Here is a 21004-nt window from a genome sequence, read left to right on the forward strand (position 1 = left end):
TCCTTGTACATCAACACACTCCACTCCCACTCTTGACTTTGTCATTACAATACATTGTTTACCTTGTGTATTAATCCAATCTAATTGTCTTCGAAATCATAATACAAGATCACACATACTGACATTTTCCTGTCATATTGTGATCCCTTTCTTCAAATGTTCCTAACATCATCACAAAACCTGTCTGAAGTATGGACGTGGACTACTTCCTTGTAAATAACACATTTCAGAGTGTATGCTTGCTCTTTCCTCAGGTGAATGAAGGAGTTAGCATGTGTTCCAACATGTTGTGTTATTCACTAAAAAGAAATCAGCATCGATAAATCTTGCTTTTCTATTGCTTCCACGTCTAAACGTCCTTCAAAGACTTAAATCTGTCCGAAAAAACCAACACTGACTTAAGTACTGACTACAATGTAGCCTTAAACAGAATCTTGTAAGTTCTGTCCAAGATATGGCATGTAAATATATTCACAGAAGGCAAGAACAACAACCATAAATTAACTCAAAACAATATCTGAAATATTTGAAAAAATACTGTATTATAACAATATCCATATCAAATGCTTAATTCAAACAAATAACAACCATTAAAATTAACTAATTTTTATAATAGTTTTCTTTTAAGAGTAGAGGGACAGTGAAATGTACTAAATTCCCTGCTCTTAAGAGTGTTATTTTCAAAGCAAAAAAGCAAAACCAGCTGAGTGTAGACAATGTCTACGGTCCAGATGACCCTGAGATATATCAAGGTTTCACAGAGTAAACTTATGTTAAAACTCTTTAACCAACACATAACTCACCAACAAGACTATCATGTAATTCAAACTAGAACTACTTTGCTGACAAAGTAAAGACACAAAAAGGTATAGACTATTTCATTTAAAATATGTTTTGGTCATGAATCGTGAAGCTGTGATAACCATTCAACTGTGCTGAAGTAAGATGTCTTGGTGACAGTGTACTACTTTCAAGGTATAAAATAGTCAGAAAAACCCAAATAACAAGGAACTTAAGAGAGTATGTGAGGTTTAAGATGACTGTGTTTGCCAGCAGTGAGGTAGAGAGCTAGGATTGGAAGCTCTTCTTGATTGCAACGTTGGGGTAGACTTTTCTCCAGGCTTCCACGACCACGTTGTCCAAGCCGGCACAGAACGACACATCAAAGAACCGCAGCTTCTTACAGTTCTCCAGGACCCTGTGGCAAAGAGGTAAAAAAGACAGGTCATTGAAAGAGGTGAGAAAGACAGGTGACAGACATGTCAGAATGTTAGTGAGGAAGGTGAGAGACAAAGCACAGAAATGTCAGACTGTTCCTCTTGGCCAGCTTTGAATGAATTAATGCAATGTTGAATTAAATCGGCTCTTGCTCCCTCTACCAACTGAACATTACTTCATGCGAATCCCGCAGTGTTATGTCCCTTGGTGCGATCTTTATGAATATCCTACACTCAACTTGTGATTGGAGCATGTTTGGCAAACACAAAAACAATACTATGTGAGACAGTTTTCGATGTACTGAGTTTACACTCCATATATAGCAAGAGTTTCTCTTTGGAAGCTGTTTGCCTCTACTTCAGGCAAGTCGAAAGGAATAATAAGTCTTGCACCCTGTTGCAACCATAGAGTCAGTTGGTAAGTACATCTGGAAGTAACTTGCATAAAAGCTCATATTACTCAGAGGTATATTTCACTTGTACCCACTGTAGCCATGGTGAGTATAATTTAATTTTACGCCGCACTCAGCAATATTACAGCTATGTGGTGGTGGTCTGTAAATAATCGAGCCTGGACCAGAAATCTAGTGATCAACAATATGAACATCGATCTGTGCAATTGGGAACCGATGACATGTGTCAACCAAGTCAGCAAGTCTGAACACCCGATCCTGTTAGTCTCCTCTTACAACAAGCACAGTCGCCTTTTATTGCAAGCATGGGTTGCTGAAGGCCTATTCTACCAGTACCTCGGGACCTTCACGGGTCAAGTAGCCATGGTAACTGTATCACTTGGAAGATGAGTACCACATTCACTGATTAAATGTCTGCACTGATTTTATAAATGGCAATGTTCCTCTAAATTCACCAATTTGACATCAATCCATTCTTAAATATAATAAAACTTACCAGGTTGCTTGAAAATATTTTCTTGCATATTCATAATGTTAATTATACCTTGTCAAAAACAGAATATACAACTGACTGAACATATTTATTGTACTGTGTTACGAGTGTGTATTTTCTGTGTATTTTGTTATTAATTAAGTAATAATTATTATTGGGTCACAATGTTTATTGTTTTATTTAGTGAATAATAATCATAATGGGTCACATTTCATATAACAGATGGTCAGCATTTTTAGGATTCTGGCAGCAGGCTTTCCGGAAATGCCATATGTAAGTTGTCAACCTTTTGTTCATCCAAATATGTCTTAAGGTCAGCATGAACACTCTGCTTGAAATCTTCCATCAACACTTACTGTCTCAAACCATCAAAATTTGTGACTTCCTTAGACCAACAACACCTGTCAAACAATGTTTTTTTTTCACTAGCAAACTCTACAAAACTGTCAAAAGTCTCACTGTCACTTTTGTGAGCATTTCTGAATTTCTTACGATAAGCCTCAGGCACTAACTCATAGGCCTTCAAAACTGTTTTCTTGACAAGATCATAATCTGAGCTTTGTTGTACTGACAAAGCTGAATAAGCATCCTGAGCTTTACCCTTCAAAACAGTTTGCAGTAACATAGTCCATGACTCCCTAGGCCACTTGGGATTTTCAGCAACTTTCTCAAAATGTAGAAAATACTTGTCAAATACTTGCAATGTCAAATGAAGAATCTGAGGGTTGAAAGGGTTTTCAAGTTTTTTCTGAAGCAATTTCTTTGTCAACTTGCAATTTCTTCAATTCTGATTCCTTTCTGTCTCTTTCCCTTTCTCTTTCTATCTCCATCTCAAACTTTTTCATTTCCCTTTCTTCTATTTCTTTTCCTATTTCCATCCTTCTTTCCAGTTCTATTTCTAAATTTTTCATTTCCAAGCGGTCTGAATATTCTTCTGGCACCATTTCCAAAACATTATCTTCAAAAATTCCAACTTCAATATAGTGATTCAACACAATTTTCAAAATCTGAAATTTCCTCATTGCAGGTTTGACATTAAGTTTGAGACGTGAAGAAATTTGCAATGTATCTGATTTCCGGAACTGACTGATTGTCTCAGAGTCAGGGGACAATACAACCTTCTCAAGTTCAAACACCATTTTGCTGGTTCCATGATTAACTTGTTGCAAAATTGCAGAAATCTGAAATAGATTTCACAAATGGTCTCAAATGTCAAATGAATTCTATCCCGGACGAGCCCCCAATTTTGTTATGGTAAAGAATTTGCCATGACAAAAGGTGTAAGAAATCCCCTGTGAACCAGCAAAACAGAACAAAAACAAGTCTAAAATATTATTATTAGCAAAGAGAGCAAGTTATACAAAGTCACAAGTCAGTTTCAAAATACTGATTTCAAATACAATACACGTGAGACACAATCTAAGGCAATGGGTCACAAAATTTAATACAGCAAACTCACCAAAGTCTTAGTGCGAGAGAGAAACAGTTATGCAGAACGTAACACAGACAGAGGTCTAACAGCGGCTATGAAGATTCAGGCGTTGACGGATTTGTTGGCAATGATGCATATACTCCAGTGAATGTATGTCCGTGTCTCAACATGGCAAATAGCCTTTATATACATATTCAGTCATTTCCCAAAAGTTCGAGCACACACGCCCATTGACACTAACGTGGAATGCTCTCAAATAGTTCCGGAAGACAGCAAATAGAAAGCCAAGGGCAGATAATTTCTAGAAAGCCTCCTGCCAAAATCCTAAAAATGCTGACCATCTATTATACGAAATGTGACCCAACATAATTATTATTCAAAACACTAAACATTGTGACCCTATAATAATTATTACTTAATTAATAACAAAGTATACAGAAAATACACACTCATAACAGCTGCAGCAAATCTGTGACCTATGGCTCATTGTTTTGGAGGCAGGCTTTAAGTTAGTTAAGAAACATGTGGCCAGCTGTCATATTCATCTTGAAAAATATGCATTACCTTACAGCTGCATCAGCAGTTACCTCCCTTGTGCCTAGAATGTCCAGCTGCTCCAGACTGGCCAAGTTCTTAGCTATGGCTAGAAGGTCCACATCACATACAGTCCTGCAGCGACAACAAACAACATTATATAACAAACACATTATTATAGATTTTAAAAAACAATTGCTGTTGACTGCAGTCAACAGATATTTTCATGTTTCATCACTCAAGAAACCAGTGACTTAAACAGGTATCAGGGAATGCCATCAGAGTACAAGGACAACACTCTACAATGACATCAAGTGTAACCGCTGAGTCATGTTGTCCTTAAGAATAAGAAAGATGTCCTACATGCAGTTACAATAATTACACAATGAGGTGCTCAAGTGTGGTCCTGTGTGTAGAGCTAAGGGCCCCGTTTCCCAAAACGATCATAGCCTTAAGGTGATCATAACTCCCATGCTTTATTATACACTTACGACTGTCATAGCACTACGATTGCTGTGATGAATGGGGCCCAGATCATGAATAAGTTAACACTAAGCCAAGTTGATCTCAGATGATCCTTGGACAGCTTGACTCCTGCGAGTTTCGAGGACTTCAGTCCTGACCCACAATGATGTACAAGTGACACATGTGGTTTCACCTTAGTCAAGTTAGTTTGTTCAAAACTGCCTCTGTTCACCCAGGAGAAAAAGGGTACCCAATTGGATAATGCCATGTAACTATAACCTTCTAGCACCCAACAGGCACTTTGGGTTATCTGGGGTAATAGATATCAGATTCTGATTAAAGCATCCTGTGAGCAACTAGTCAGATGGATACAATGCGAAATGAATTATTATATTTATATTGTATTATTAATTATACACAAAGTTACATCACAAGCAAAGATGAAAACAGAACACAATTTTTCACTTCAGTCTTTTATACTTAAACTTTCCACAGTATAGTTTTATAATTATTTATCTCACCTCACACATGAATGTCGCTTTCTGATTGGCTAAGCGCTATTCTATTATTTTCAATGTACCCCGTTTACAGGCGATGTATTATTTTCAAAGTACACCACTGGGAATTTCAAAACTTTTGGTGCTTCATGGTAGTACTTCTTTGCCTTGAATAACATTGAATCTTGCTTGAAGCATGGAAATTACCATTACTCTAAATCTGTTTACCTTGTGTCATCTGCAAAATGGCGATTCGCCTCGCATTCAACAGAAGTGCTTCAAACAGTTCAAAATTAAAACTGAGGTGTTCGGTAAGATAAATACGTTGTTCACTGGCCCCTCGGGGTCCATGGGCTCATGTAACCTCCAGGTTTGTTTATGTTCCCCGAGCCCTGCGGCTCGGGGAACATAAACAAACCTGGAGGGTCCTTGAGCCCATGGACCCCTCGTGACCAGTGAACAACTTATAATATGCGAAATAATTATACATATATATGTAATAAGTTTATCTTTGAATTATCAATCTAGGATGCAGGTCATCTTGACCAAATATATCCAAGAGATATATACTACTCAAAAGATATTAACTAATGATAGGTTTTTATTTTTGCCTTAGGTTAATAATCTGCTAATGGTCATGTAAAAAAACCATGTTTTTCAGCTTCTAATGGACGAGATACTTTGACTAGATCCAAGGTGTGGTTGAGGGATTCAGGGGGTTTGAACACCCCTCTTTTGAAAATGAACATAATTTTTTTTCACATTGGCACAGAAACCTTGGTTCGAACCCCCGAACTTACACCCCCCACCCATTACTCTCCGCTTCCAAATTCCTGGCAACACCCATGTGCTAAAAATGACAATGTAAGATGGCTACCTGTTGGCAGTAAGGAAGAGCTTGCGTAGTTTCTTACACTTTTCCACCAGGCTGACAAGACAACCAGTGCTGGAGTGGAGGTCTGTGCTGAAACACAAGTGAGTGAGTGAGTGAGTAGGGTATTGTTTATTCCAGCTTTACCAGGGTAGTTTGTATATATTCAAATCTCAACCAGACAAACCACACTTACTGACAGCACAGCCGGCAGTCAACACCAGTGAGTGAGTGAGTGAGTGAGGGAGATGATTTTATGCTTCTTTTAGGAATATTCCATCAATATCATGGCAGTAACACCACAAATGGGCTTCACATATTGAACCTGTAAGTTTGACTGAATCTCGGTCTTAGTGTTGAGTGAATGCTTTAATCAAAAGATATCCCAGCAAAAGAATTCACTGACAGTTGGTCTTTTCATGCACTTACTTCACCACCAAATAAATGTCTATTTAATGCACTGTATTACCTCAACACCATTTATCTCCCTTTGTTACAAAACCTGCTCACTGAAATAGGAAACAGTGTCAACACAGTCAGACAAACATTCTTGTCAAAAAAATACCGTATTTCTTCTAATAAGTGCTCTGTCTCAAGTCAGGCCACTAATAAGTGCCAGGGGTAAACCAGCTCACTAACAATTACTGTCATTACACCCAGTAAGCCCAAAAGCACTAGGCCTCTAACACGTGCTGGGTCTGAGTGAGTGAGTGAGTGAGTGAGTGAGTGAGTTGTTTTACGCCGCACTCAGCAATATTCCAGCTATATGGCTGCGGTCTGTAAATAATTCAGTCTGGCCAAGACAAGCCAATGATCAACAACATGAGCAAGCCTGTCAGCGAACCTGACCACAAGATCCCATTAGTTGCCTCTTACGACAAGCACCTTTTATGGCAAGCATGGGTTGCTGAAGGCCTATTCTACCCCGGAACCTGGGTCTGAAGTCCACTGAAAACATATCAGTCAGTTTAGTTAAAAAAAATCCAAACAGTATCTAGTACCAAGGAATTGTCTGTGTGAGGAAAGCCAAATGGAAACAGCTTGTTGATACTCACCACATTAAAGAATAAGGAAGCACAACAGTACAGCCTGAGTCATCTCTGTGACTAGGCTACCCCACCACCCCTTGCAGCATATGATAAATATGCTGGTATTGTTGGTTTCTGGCAAAACGAAAAATTAGCTAAGGGTCCAAAACATACCACCAGCCTATATCCAGCTCCTCCAATTCAAAGCAGTTGTTCGCAATAGCTTGAAGCCCAATGTATGAGATCTTTCGAGAACGCCAGAGATCAAGAGATCGTAGCTTCCTGAAAGCAAAACATAGCTGACTTGTCAGAATGTTTTTCCCCACTAGTACTGCAATGACTACAGGCATAAAACCATTCTAAACCAAGTATATTGAAATTTCACATTATAAGTTATACATGTAACTGAATGGAACTGGATGAATCAGCTTGTTCACAACCAGGTCAGAAATGTGTAAACTGTAGCGCAGTAACGTTGCATCAAATTATCAATGTGTTCATATTGTTGAGCCTCTAATAGCAATTAATCGATGATAGAAACAAAAAACTATTGACGCATCAATAGTGTGTGTGACTGTCAATAGTTTAGAAATTCATATCCTTTGATAAATGTACAATGATTCAATGTTATTCAAAAAAAGCAGCACTACCATGATCAACAAAATGAGTTCGGCATTCCCAGAGGTGTGAAAAATATACACCATTTGTAAGCATGGTACATTGAAAAAAAAGTACAAGGGTGCTCAGCCAGTCAGAAAGCGACATTCCTGTGCGAGGTAAGATAATAGCTATTGTAATAGTATGAAGCATCAGACTATCACTACCGCAATAGTTTCCCTCTCAAAAGTCACCCCTTATAAACAGTCAGAAACCTTTTTTTTCCATCTTGTTTGCTTTTAAGCATTTCAAAATTGCAATTATAAAAAATGAAAAAGATTCTTTGGTTCCTCTTTGTCCAAAAAATAAAAAAAATGAGAACAAAAAAAGCCATAAAATTTTAGCATGTTTTTTTACTTTCCTCCTTTTCTCAGTAGTCAGGACAATAATCCTCAAAGTTTTCATTGAGTGGTCCAGGATTTGTCAAAAAGGGTGTAATTTCTTGATTAGGATAGTATTTGTTCAAACTTTGTGCTTTTACCCATTATCGATAGGAGAACACTACAATGATAATGAGTGCCAATAAGGGATACTGTACTTTGAGAACTTCCCCAGAGCAGCAGCAACATCGTCGTGGCTGGAGATGCGACTACAGGAACCAATATTGAGGTGTTGGAGATCGGGGCAGGAACTGTAGACAGAGTTAGACTATGAGAATTAAATAGAGGCACAGGGTGGGAGGAACTGGGAGTTTCGGCTGTGGTCCAAGGGAGAGGGGAGATTTGGTTGCAGTCCAAGGGGGTGGGGAGTTTCAGTTGCAGCCCAAGGGGGTGGGGAGATTTGGTTGCAGTCCAAGGGGGTGGGGAATTTCGGTTGCAGTCCAAGGGGGTTGGGAAGTTTAGCTTGCTGTCCAAGGGGGTGGGGATTTTTGGTTGCTGTCCAAGGGGGTGGGAGGTTTTGCTTGCAGTTCAACGGGGTGGCAAGTTTTGGTTGCAGTCCAAGGAGGTGGGGAGATATGGTTGCAGTGAAAGGGGGGTGGGAGTTTTGGTTGCTGTCCAAGTGGGTGGAGAGATCTGGTTGCAGTCCAAGGATGTGGGGAGGTTTGGTTGCAGTCCATTGGGGTGGGGAGATATGGTTGCAGTCAAAGGGGTAGGGGGGGAGTTTTATTTGCAGTCCAAGGAGGTGGGGAGTTTGGGTTGCAGTCAACAGTGGTGGAGAGTTTTATTTGCTTTCCAAGGACGTGGGGAGTTTGGGTTGCAGTCCAAGGGTGTGTGTTGTTTGGATTACAGTCAAAGGGGGTGGGGAGTTTGGGTTGCAGGCCAAGGGGATGGGGAGTGTGGGAGTCCATGGTCCAGTTTAGGTTGCGGTCCATCTCGGCATGACTGTCGGGCATAATGGGAGATGAGATGGGATAGATAAGGTATAGAAATACATGTATACAATATATAGCTAAAATATAAATTTTTAATTTTCATGCAAGGGATCTGTCAGTAGTTTTTTTTCTAAAATAATAGATTATTGAAAACTAAAACAATATTAAGTCATGTATTAGTGGATGTCTTTGTGTTTGTTCTGTGATGCCTTAAAGAATCCAGATCAATGTAAATTGGACATATGCTATATGAGTTTCGTTGGTAAAATGGGTCTTAATCTAAAATAACAATAAGAATAAAAAAACAACAAAAAACTCTGCACAGATCATCGAGGTGTTCTCGTCTGCATGCTACATATTTCTAATAGGGATCATTTATTAGGGAGGGGGTATTTTACCTCACGAGTAGGAACTTCAGAGTGTTGAAAAAATTGTATTGCTCTGAAAAGTCTGTAAAATAAGCAGGGTCTGTACTGTGATGAAGTATGGTAAAATATGTTTATATGCAAAAAACATGTTTACAATGAACCAGTCATCGTAACTAACTGCTGTTTAGGTCCTGCCATTAGCTGTTTGTTTTAACTGTTACGTATTTAACTAACTACTACCAAAATTGACCAAATTAGTGGTCCCCAAATTTGTTACTTGTCTAATGTGCATATATTCAGTGATAGTTACACGGGCAAAAACAAGATTATACTGACTATATGATGTTGAGAAGAGGGGTGAGTTCTACGAAGGTTCGGTACAGATTCAGCTTCTGTAGCTTGGTAATTCTGGTGAGCTCCATCATGCCCGGTCCGTCGATCTTCCGACAACAGCTTAAGTCGAGATCTTGCAACATATTACAAACTCTGTATGATGCCTTCTTGCAATGAAATGACACGCTAACCCATGTGAAGCATATCATCTGAATGAGTGAGTGAGTGAGTGAGTGTGTCTGGACCAGACAATTCAGTGACTAATAGCATGAACATTGAGTGAGTTCAGTTTTATGCTGCATTCAGCAATATTCCAGTTATATGGCGGCCGTCTGTAAATAATCAAGTCTGGAGAAGACAATCCTGTGATCAACAACATGAGCATCGATCTATGCAATTGGGAACCGATGACATGTGTCAACAAAGTCAGTGAGCCTGACCACCGATCCCATTAGTCTCCTTTTATGACAAGCATAGTCGCATTTTATGACAAGCATGGGTTGCTGAAGGCCTGTTCTACCCTGAGACCTTCACAGGTCTGCTGGGTCTTAAGTCCACCGAAAAAGTATTCACCCAAGCCCTTATTAAAAGAAGTACGGTAACCAACCCTTCTTTCTTCCAAACTCTCTCCCTTCTTATTATAAGCCAGTGATCAACAACATGAGCGAGCCTGTCAGAAGCCATCATAAACAAGTGTAAACAAGAGCAAAAACCTTGATCTTCAGGGGTTTGGAATATTAACAAAGACAGCCACATAGGAAAATCTGTAGTGAGCATTGATATATCTTCTGTACAAATAATGAAGCCTAAGAAAAACTATGATTTGAAAAAAGATATGACACCATCAAACGAGAAACATACAAGCCTCAATTCAGCTCCTCAATTTCAGAGGAAAAGATGTTTAAAGCTCTATTGACCCAAATGCATGGTGGTAACAAGGTCAAAATGTAAAGGTCATGGTAAGGAAAAAATTCCACATATCAACAAATTCTGGTATAAGGCAGGCAACAATCAAATCACCAACATTCCTATCAAGGCAGACTCTCTAGTCCCTAGGTGACAGTTATGAATTATCTACAACAAATCTGTCCCTACCTGTAAGTTGTGGACAGTTTTCTGCAATGAGGCTCAGATAGTCACCAGTCACAAACTGACAACAAGACAGACCCAAGCAGGACAATGTCTGCCCACAGACACCGAGAAATCTAAGAAATAAAGCAATCAGTTATCTGGCATGTTTACCGTTTATATGAAAATAGGTAACTTAATAACTGATACTGAACTGTATATCTTAAGATATATATCATGTGGTCACAATATCAAAATGTAAAATGTCTAATATTATTCAAGCTGGCGGTCTGTAAATAATTGAGTCTGGACCAGACAATTCAGTGATTAATAGCACGAACATTGAGTGAGTGAATTGAGTTTTATGCCACACTCAGCAATATTCCAGCTATATGGCAGTGGTCTGTGACTAAATGAGTCTGGACTAAACAATCCAGTGATCAACATGAGTATCGGTCTGCGCAATTTGGAACCGATGACATTGTGTCAACCAAGTCAGCAAGCCTGACCACCCGATGCCATTAGTCGCCTCTTACGACAAGACTAGTCACCTTGTATGGCAAGCATGGGTTGCTGAAAGCCTATTCTACCTTGGGACCTTCACAGGTCAGCATGAAGATTGATTTATTCAATTGGGATACAATGACATGAGTCAACCAAATGAGTTGCCTAACCACCAGATCCACTTAGTTGCCTCTTATGACAAGACTAGTCACCTTGTATGGCAAGCATGGGTTGCTGAAGGCCTATTCTACCTTGGGACCTTCACAGGTCAGCATGAAGATTGATTTATGCAATTAGGATACGATGACATGAGTCAACCAAATGAGTTGCCTAACCACCAGATCCACTTAGTTGCCTCTTATGACAAGACTAGTCGCCTTGTATGGCAAGCATGGGTTGCTGAGGGCCTATTCTATGTCTAATCTTGAACCAATGTGAAAGATCGGGCAGTGCATCAGATGCCTTGACATACAGGGGTTGTAAATTCATGTATTTCATCATTGTATGAGTCTATGACAGACTTTGTATCAATTCCTTACTTTCTCAAGGTATCATTTCCCCACTGAAAAACAAACCACACCTCACTCTGTTGTCTTGCCAAAAATGTAAGCCTTGGCATCTGGAAAACGGGTCAGGCCTATCTCCAATTTGTCTCTGCCACAGTTTTCCTTTTTCAAAGAAAACCATGGTCAGTTTTGATCGTTTACATAACCAACTGACCTTGTCAGTGCTGTAGTGGAGATCGGACCATTCTTGCCACACCACGACAAATTGAGTCTTTGTATCATGTAACATCGACACTGCAGACTGTCTAACACTTCATCAGATACCTGCAACAGACACTTCCAAAAGTTCCAAAAGTTCAAACGATTTCTGTTAACTAGGTATCGCTACAATGAAAATAGATTATGGTGTGAGTATTTAATTACCAGCAAATATGGTAATGATCAATTCTGGGTATATTGTTTTTTCTAAAAAGCAGTCATTGTCCTAAGTAGAAAAACTATGACGAAAAAAAACAGTGAAAAGTCAACTCTGCTGAGAAACTTTATACAAGTCATGTTGTTATTCCATGTCATGTTATAATGCTGTGATGTCATGAAACATAACATTGTTCTTAAACAATGGGGCACTATCACAAAAACTGACCAGTTTGCAGTGTGAACACACTAGGGGTGACTACTGATGGAGAAGCAACATACTATTGCGATAGCGTTGTAATACTATTGCAATAGTTTTTATCTCCTTGAATTGTCTCACTTGAGGTCATTTTCCAAATGAATGTACAGTTACTAAGAAATAAAAACAAGTTGAAGTAGTTTGTCTCTTGATAACTGACAAGAATTTGCTTTTTCTAATTTGTGACAGTACACATCACTCCGACTCCTAGTCACATACTAGATTACACAGTGCTGATTACTATATAAACACATGTTCAATCAGCTTATTTCAGACGAGGATCCTCAACTAACCACTCCCGGACTGCAAATCATGATAAAGACCGAGACTTTACGCTAGTGTTGACGACATGCCAGATTGGACAGCTGTCAGTTTTGACAGAATCCACTGTATAGCAGCCTTAGAATGGACACTAACAGAGTTCCTCAAACAAGATGTATTTCATATGAAATGACTGACAACTGAAACAGAAACTGTATGTTTAACTGGAACAGAAACTGTATGTCTGAGGCAGAAACTGTATATCTAACTGTGACAGAAACTGTATGTCTGAGACAGAAACTGTATGTCTAACTGAAACAGAAACTGTATATCTGAGACAGAAACTGTATGTCTAACTGAGGCAGAAACTATATGTCTGAGACTGAAACTATGTCTGAGACAGAAACTGTATGTCTGAGACAGAAACTGTATGTCTGAGACAGAAACTATATGTCTGAGACAGAAACTGTATGTCTAACTGAGACGGAAACTGTATGTCCGAGACAGAAACTGTATTTTTAACTGAGACAGAAACTATATGTCTGGGACTGAAACTATGTCTGAGACAGAAACTGTATGTCTAACTGAGATGGAAACTGTATGTCCAAGACAGAAACTGTATGTCTAACTGAAACAAAAACTATGTCTGAGACAGAAACTGTATGTCTGAGGCAGAAACTGTATATCTAACTGCAACAGAAACTGTATGTCTGAGACAGAAACTGTATGTCTAACTGAGACAGAAACTATATGTCTGAGACTGAAACTATGTCTGAGACAGAAACTGTACATCTGAGACAGAAACTGTATGTCTAACTGAGACAGAAACTGTATGTCTAACTGAGATGGAAACTGTATGTCTAACTGAAACAAAAACTATGTCTGAGGCAGAAACTGTATATTTAACTGCGACAGAAACTGTATGTATGAGACAGAAACTGTATGTCTAACTGAGACAGAAACTATATGTCTGAGACTGAAAGTGTATGTCTGAGACAGAAACTATATGTCTGAGACTGAAACTGTATGTCTGAGACAGAAACTGTATGTCTAACTGAGACAGAAACTTTATGTCTAGCTGAAACAAAAACTGTATGTCTACTGAAACAGAAACTGTATGTCTAACTGGAACATAAACTGTATGTCTGAGACAGGAACTGCATGTATGGTTACCTGGGGCCAATGTGGCTGCAGGTTGACCTCTGTATACAGAAGGGGGTCGTAGCAGTGCTGTCGCAGCAATCTGTACATAAAGACAACCAAATCCCAGTTACATTAGTCAAGGAAGACAAGAGAAAAGAGACATGTAATGTTACTGATAATATCTCAGTTTTTGAATGACACTGTTTTAATGCAAGTCCTAAACATAATGCCAGACAATACTTAAACACAACAAGACAGGTGAACTTGAAAATACAGTCAGGCCGCACTAGTTGAGTCCCAATAACCCAAATTCCACGTTATCTGAACAGATTCAAGCTGTAACCAATCTACTAATCTGATGCTTCAGTCTCAGACTCCGAACGTCAATTATCGGTAATGAATTACCTAATTGCACTTGTTTCTGCTTCATCAATCCAGCTGTACATATGGTAGTCATATTGCTTAATAGCAGGACTCATTATTGGTAAACTTCAATGGCAATTAATATGTTGTGAGTTGAACAAATCATGAGTTTATTATTTCTTAGAATTAACACATCACTCTTTGTGATAGTTTGAGCAAAACCTGTCATGGCTGTTTTTTTTAATATAAACACACAGTATGAGATCAATTGCAACTGACACCTGTAAATCAAGATGGCAAGTCCCACGTCAATGCAATGACCTTTCTGCTGCAGAACAAGAGAAATTTGTAGATTTGTAGAGGAAAATACTAAAGCGAGTTTTGATCTTATCAGTAAGCATTTTGGACAAGAATTTGGACATTCCATTGGTAGAGCCGGACATTGTCTCAGACATTTGGCGTAGTAAGACAAAAGGGTTAAACATTTCTGAAGATGTTCTGGTTTGTCATGGCCTTACTTGCAAGTCTGAGAGGCACAACATATAGATGGTGTGTCCAGATAACTCAGGATGAGCTGAATCACCTCCTCCTGAAATTGAAGAACAATCCAAAATTTTTCAGCATTCTATGCAAAATATCTCAAGCAAACCAATCCTGGAATATCTTAAAGCAAATGTGAAAAACAAATTTCCCTTTCGTCCATGTCTTGATCAATATCATATCATATCTAGTCAATTCATGAAATTTAGTTGACTCCTGCCAAGATTTTTTCTAACAATGAGGTTCTTCTGGCCTATCTTAACTCCAATGAAGTTGGGTTTTCCCAAGCTAAGGTTAAACATACCAAAACGATTCAACTCCAACAACTGGGTTTTCTTGCAACCTAAATACTTTGGAAGTAATTAGACTGACAAAATTTTGTCTAAATCTTACAGGTAAACAACCAAAGTATCCATTCAGTACAGGTTTCCAGTTCTCATTGGATGTCTCTGGGACATGTGTGTCTCTCAGCTCCAGTCTCTCCAGCGATTGGGTGAGAGTCTTGTTGGTAGATGCCCAGGCTTGGTACTGATCCTTGTCAGACAATCCCTGTAGGATGACGGCATCCAGCTCGGTGTAGTACTGCAGCTTCTCATGACAGAGTTCTAGACGGATCAGGCTGTAAGAGACAGATATCCCATAGTCATAGAAGCAGGCAAATGTCTTCAGCCATCCTGGATAAGAGTGAGTGAGTGAGTGAGTGAGTGAGTGAGTGAGTGAGTGAGTGAGTGAAAGAGTGAGTGAGTGAAAGAGTGAGTGAGTGAGTGAGTTCAGTTTTATCCCACACTCAGCAATATTCCAGCTATATGGCAGTGGTCTCTTAATAATCAAGTCTGGACCAGACAATCCAGTGATCAACTGCATAAGCATCGGTCTTTGCAAATGGGAACCGATGACAAGTCAACCAAGTCAGCGAGCCTCACCACCCGATTGCGTTAGTTGCCTCTTACGAGAAGCATAGTCACCTTTTATGGCAAGCATGGATTGGCAAGCAAGAAGACCTATTCTACCCCTGGACCTTCACGAGTCCAAGATGACAACATCCAGCTCGGTGTAGTACTGCAGCTTCTCATGACAGGTGGATCACGCTGCACACAGTTAAACAAGAATACAGATGTCATTCAGCTATCATGACAACAGCATGAAGTTCGGTGTAGTACTGCAGATTCTCTTAAAATATTTGTAATCCGTTACATATGTTTTGTGACATGAAGTCTGCACTTACTCTGTAGCAAAGTTGACAGTGTTGAGGGGTGGAGAGAAGACTCGTGGTCGCATCTCTATCTGTGTGGGAGTGTCAGACCATAGGGTCACCCATCTGTATTCAGGAAAGTCCAAATACTTTTTGTTAAAATTTCGATAAAGTAACAATAAGTTATCACTGAGTCTGCTACAAACATTTGCAATTTGATTATTGTAACAATGTGATGATCACAATACCTAACACAATAACAGAAACTGTATTACAACAATATTACAACAGAGTAATAATAATAATAATAATAATAACATTTAGGTGTTTTTGACCTCCATTTTGTAGTCGAACACCTGTGAAAATTAAGAGTATGAGTCCCAGGGAAAGGTAAGTATTTTCAGTAGATATCTGTATAAAAACACAGGCATAATTTCAATGAAAAAGGTGATGGTCATAGTAATCACAATATTTGGGAACTCTGATGTTAAATTTATCCAGGATTCTCCCATTCAGCGTTCAAAATCACCGCCGGCCCAGGGCCGGTTGTTATGGTATTGGGCAGGGAGTTTCAAATATGTGCGGGCCCTTACGGCCACCAGTAAATTATCTGTCAAATATTTTCCAACTGGAATGTTTCTCCATTGGGAATTGAGAATCATCCATGATCCATCATGTTTCTTACAAATTCACTTCCTGGTATTTAAGAACTTTGGCGTCAACACCAATCTAACAAATACTAACTCCTCTGCGTGCCATAGGCTTTGCTTGAGTTTGTAGAAACAGCGTGAAAATGTACAATGTAGTCTGTTTTGCTTTGTATTTCTTGGTTTGACTTTAACCAAATGGGCCTGCAGATTTCTTTCAGGGCCTGTAGATAGTGAAGCCTGAATGTAGCAGCAGACCCTGATTGCAAGCTGACAAATTTAACTATTGCACACACTGCTCCAATTGGCTTAATAATACCTGCAGCAGACATCTCCAGAGTGACTGTTTTAGCACAGAGAAGCAGGATATATTTAGCAGCTTATGACTCACTGACTGCATACCCATAACACAGGGATTGAAAGAGGAAAGAACCATTGCCATAGTTACGTTACTTTTCCTGTGTCTACATCAGTACCAGCTGTTGTATCACATGCCATTATCTTGACCACTGCTCCTGGATGGTAAGTTTCATACACATCCAATCGAATTGGGTACACCTTCTGCTCAAATGATAATTCTGAAACAGAATGTAATCAGGGTATGAAACTCTCAAACATTACAGTCAGACCACAAGGTTGGTTAAAAGTAAAACTTGCCAGCCCTGACCAAAACTTACATACCCAAACATTACAATATGATTTAAACCTTTATTGGAAAACTCAACACATACATTCTTCAAAATCTTGAGCCAACAATATAATTTGAACAATGCCTCACCTATGAAATCCATACTACAGTATGCTCTTGGTGTCTTCTTGTACACTCTACAGGCAGATGGAGCCTGGCGCCACCAAGGACCATATGTCCTCTGCAATGGGAAATCATTATGGGGAATCAAACCCAACTCTTCGGTGTGAGAAGCAAACGCTTTAAACACGAGGCTACCTCACCACCCTGCCTCTCAAAGAAGTTATCAGTCTTTGTTTGTAATGGTGAGCAGCAGGCAGGGTAACAACAAGTACCATGTTTTAATATCTTTCAGCATGATGTGGCCATGGATTGAAGCACCAACCTGGGCAGACACATTGTGCCTATGTGGGGAATTGAAACCAGGTCTTCTGCTTTAACCAATAGGCTTCCTGCCACCCCTTAGTATACTGGAAGCAAGTATTTACCAAGATATTTATCACCCACACTTATCACCTTTTGTCTATCTACAACATTTTGGCTGGATTTTCTGATCTGATTATATCTGAAAGTTAAACTCTGAGGGGAATATGGAAATTAGATGTGTCCGTCCATCAGATTTTATTTCAAGAGCTTGGCTCCTGCAGTGTTAAATATTTCTTCATGAAATGTTGGTACTTGCATGCAATGAACAGCCTTGCTTTGTAGGATGGTTTACACATATTTTAACATAGGACTGAAGATATACCCTTTAAGGGTTTTCCTGGTTTGAAGCGGTCCCTTGCAAACTATATTATACACATGTGTGTCTATAAAAGTGAGCCATTTTTAATGTGTTAAACTTCATTATTTTAAACTTAGGCCAGACCAATTTTATTTCCTGCTTTACAGATACACTAGTTGTATTTTTTCACTTGTGGCTGTCTACATTTTTCTCCTTCAGAATTACAGCACAACCTCAGTGTGATGCAGTAACATGTATGGTCTAGTTTATACATGCATATTTATACTTAGGCAATATGTGGTATATTTGGATTCGGTGTGATACGCTACGTACATTAGCAGTTAGCTTATTCAACCTGTGTCCCCAAGACTTCCGCTGTATACCCTCTAAACTAAAACTATGAGGAAGTATTTCTTTGAGTGGCATTTTTCGAAGTTGAATATCCCTTTGGGTTTGTTCAGATACCATGAAAGAAACAAGTTAAAACTAATCCTCATCAGATGAGGAATATATATTCAGGTGATATATGATTTGGCAGGAATGAAGTTCAAGGGGTAAATCGTTCCAGGTCACTATGGTAACTATAGTATATATCATTATTAACATGACTGCATGTGTAACATGATATGCATTGCGTATCTAAGAGACATGTATTAACTGATGTATATTTTAGCATTCAAGGTGTTTTGTATTGTTCATTTATCTGGAATGAGAGTCAACAGGATCTCCATATCCTATGCCACCAATTCTGAAATAAATCCATGTCAAACATAGTATTCGTCATCAGAGATATACCACCAACGTCTACCTCTGTTACACATACTGGGTGTTTTTGGTGACCAAACTGATCAAGTGATCAGACTCTTGAGACTTGGCTGATTGCATTTGATGTTAACCTGATGGCATTGATTGTTGGTGACATTATCAATCACTGGATTGGCTGGTCCAGATTTGATTTAATGACTGAAAGGCTTAGAGGTAGCTGGAACATTGCTGAGTGGGTTTTTATCAACAAAATAAACAAATAGCCATCTAGTCCTTGTTGTCAGTTGAATATTTCACTAGTCACTACCGATAAACCACTTCTGACAGGATGAATTGTTCTGACGAAATCGGTTTGATTACACGGCTAAGATTTTGTTAGTCTGTGACATGTCCAAACATTATATCTCCTTAGACCAATTTGTGGAACAGATATGAAACTGGAAAACATAGGCTCAACATAGATTAGTTTCATGGAGCCAGGTTACTGTCATGGCTTGCTGTGAATTCATAGACAAGACTGGTTCGTACACGTGGAAATCTGGTGGATTCGTAGACAGTCTGAGCGGTGAATTCATAGACGCTATGGGGAAACTTCGAAATCAATGGAGATGGAACCTGCTTTGCAATGGGCCAGGTTCAACAAATTCTTCTACCATGGGACGACTTCCAGACCACTGATAAACTCAAATTTTTTAAGAAATGTAACAGGTAAGTATGATCAACATTCAACTACAGAGACAAGGTGGGTGGGTCATTGACAAATAATTTACAAAAACTTAACATACACACAGTATTTCACAATCAAAACAACTCACCATTTACTGTTTAACATTCACAGCAATTGAATTGATCAGCATTCAACTATATACGGACACAAGCCCAGAAGTAGCAGTGGAGAAGAAGGATAAGGTGGATGGGTCATTAACACAACACAATCAAAACAACTCACCACTTCCTAATTAACATTCACAACAACAGGCCTCCATTCTCACCGGTCACAGCTACTGCCTAGATAGCATTCATAGTTGGCCTAAACTATGAATGCTATCTTGGTGAGAGAAGTTTCAAAACTGAATGGACCTACGCTTACTGACTTGAAGAAGCTGTTATGTGCTATCTGTATAATTTTCATTATGGATGTGTGTCTGTGATTGAAAAATGATTAATTTACCAATAAATGGGTAAGATTTCTGCCCATATCCCACCTTAAATTCCATTCCAGTCAAATCACATCACTTGAATATATCTTCCCTGTCTGATAATAAGGAATTTTTAACGCCCTTCTTTAATTTTATCTTAGTTAAAGTTAAAATACTGAAACACATATCCAACTTCTAAAAACGACACTCTAAGAACGTTTTCCTCAATGTTAAAACATAGGGGGATACAGGCAGAAGTCTTACCACAAGTTTATATCTAAATCCAAATCTATTTATATAAATAAACAAGATATGGGAAAATATTCAAACACTCTTCAATCACACTTTTCTTGTCATCAGCTGTCATAAATAGGGTTCGTATAACTGAGAACAAAGCAAAACTACTTCGTTATACACAAGCCCTGTGATTTAGCAGTGAGTGAGTGAATTGAGTTTTACGCCGCACTCAGCAATATTCCAGCTATATGGCGGCCGTCTGTAAATAATCGAGGCTGGATCAGACAATCCGGTGATCAACAACTTGAGCATCGATCTGCGCAATTGGGAAACGATGACATGTGTCAACCAAGTGAGCGAGCCTGACCACCCGATCCCGTTAGTTGCCTCATACGACAAGCACAGTCGCCTTTTATTGTGATTTAGCCAAATTAACAGGCTTGCAAAATGATATTGTTTAATTATTTATACACGTCTACGAAATCGCGGTGTACGGACCAGTCTGGGTTACGAATCCACCGCGTCTACGAACTGGTTCAGCCTACGAAAACACCGCTGTCACTGCAGTGTAGAGATCAGCTGACGACTTACAAACACGCACGCTTGGGTAAAATCTCCATAGCCCGGGTAAATATTTGATTTCCCTGCCAAGTTACAAGCAGTGTAGGAAATGCTTGTTTCACTTCCGTACTGCGAACTGAAATCAACAACATCTTTGGCGTAGTGTTGAATAACATTTAAATCTTGCAGTTGTTTGAGATGATCGTCTTGTTTTGACGCCATGTTGTAAACGGAAGTAAACAATACGTAAAAACGAAATATTTAGTTTCGTATTAAACATTAAAATCTTTTAAAAAAACTTAAATTCCACTGACAATTATTTTATTTAACACAACTATATGAGCAACATTAGAGAAAATCGTTAAAAACTAAA

General features: G+C 39.0%; 1 protein-coding gene across 1 annotated transcript; it reads right to left on the minus strand.

Annotated features, from left to right (window-relative positions):
* Positions 1-1068: 1068 nt before the first annotated feature.
* Positions 1069-20853, minus strand: LOC137255414 (F-box/LRR-repeat protein 4-like). The gene is made up of 15 exons (XM_067792857.1): positions 20662-20853; positions 17296-17386; positions 16966-17095; positions 15904-15996; positions 15072-15297; positions 14657-14727; positions 13806-13875; positions 11913-12022; positions 10716-10825; positions 9624-9753; positions 8146-8238; positions 7125-7232; positions 5929-6015; positions 4120-4224; positions 1069-1198 (listed from the first exon to the last, which is right to left on the minus strand). Exons 1-15 carry the CDS (start codon positions 20851-20853, stop codon positions 1069-1071), a joined length of 1746 nt encoding a protein of 581 aa, XP_067648958.1.
* Positions 20854-21004: the final 151 nt, after the last annotated feature.

The sequence above is a fragment of the Haliotis asinina genome, chromosome 11 (genome assembly GCF_037392515.1).
Source record: "Haliotis asinina isolate JCU_RB_2024 chromosome 11, JCU_Hal_asi_v2, whole genome shotgun sequence".
Taxonomy (NCBI): domain Eukaryota; kingdom Metazoa; phylum Mollusca; class Gastropoda; order Lepetellida; family Haliotidae; genus Haliotis; species Haliotis asinina.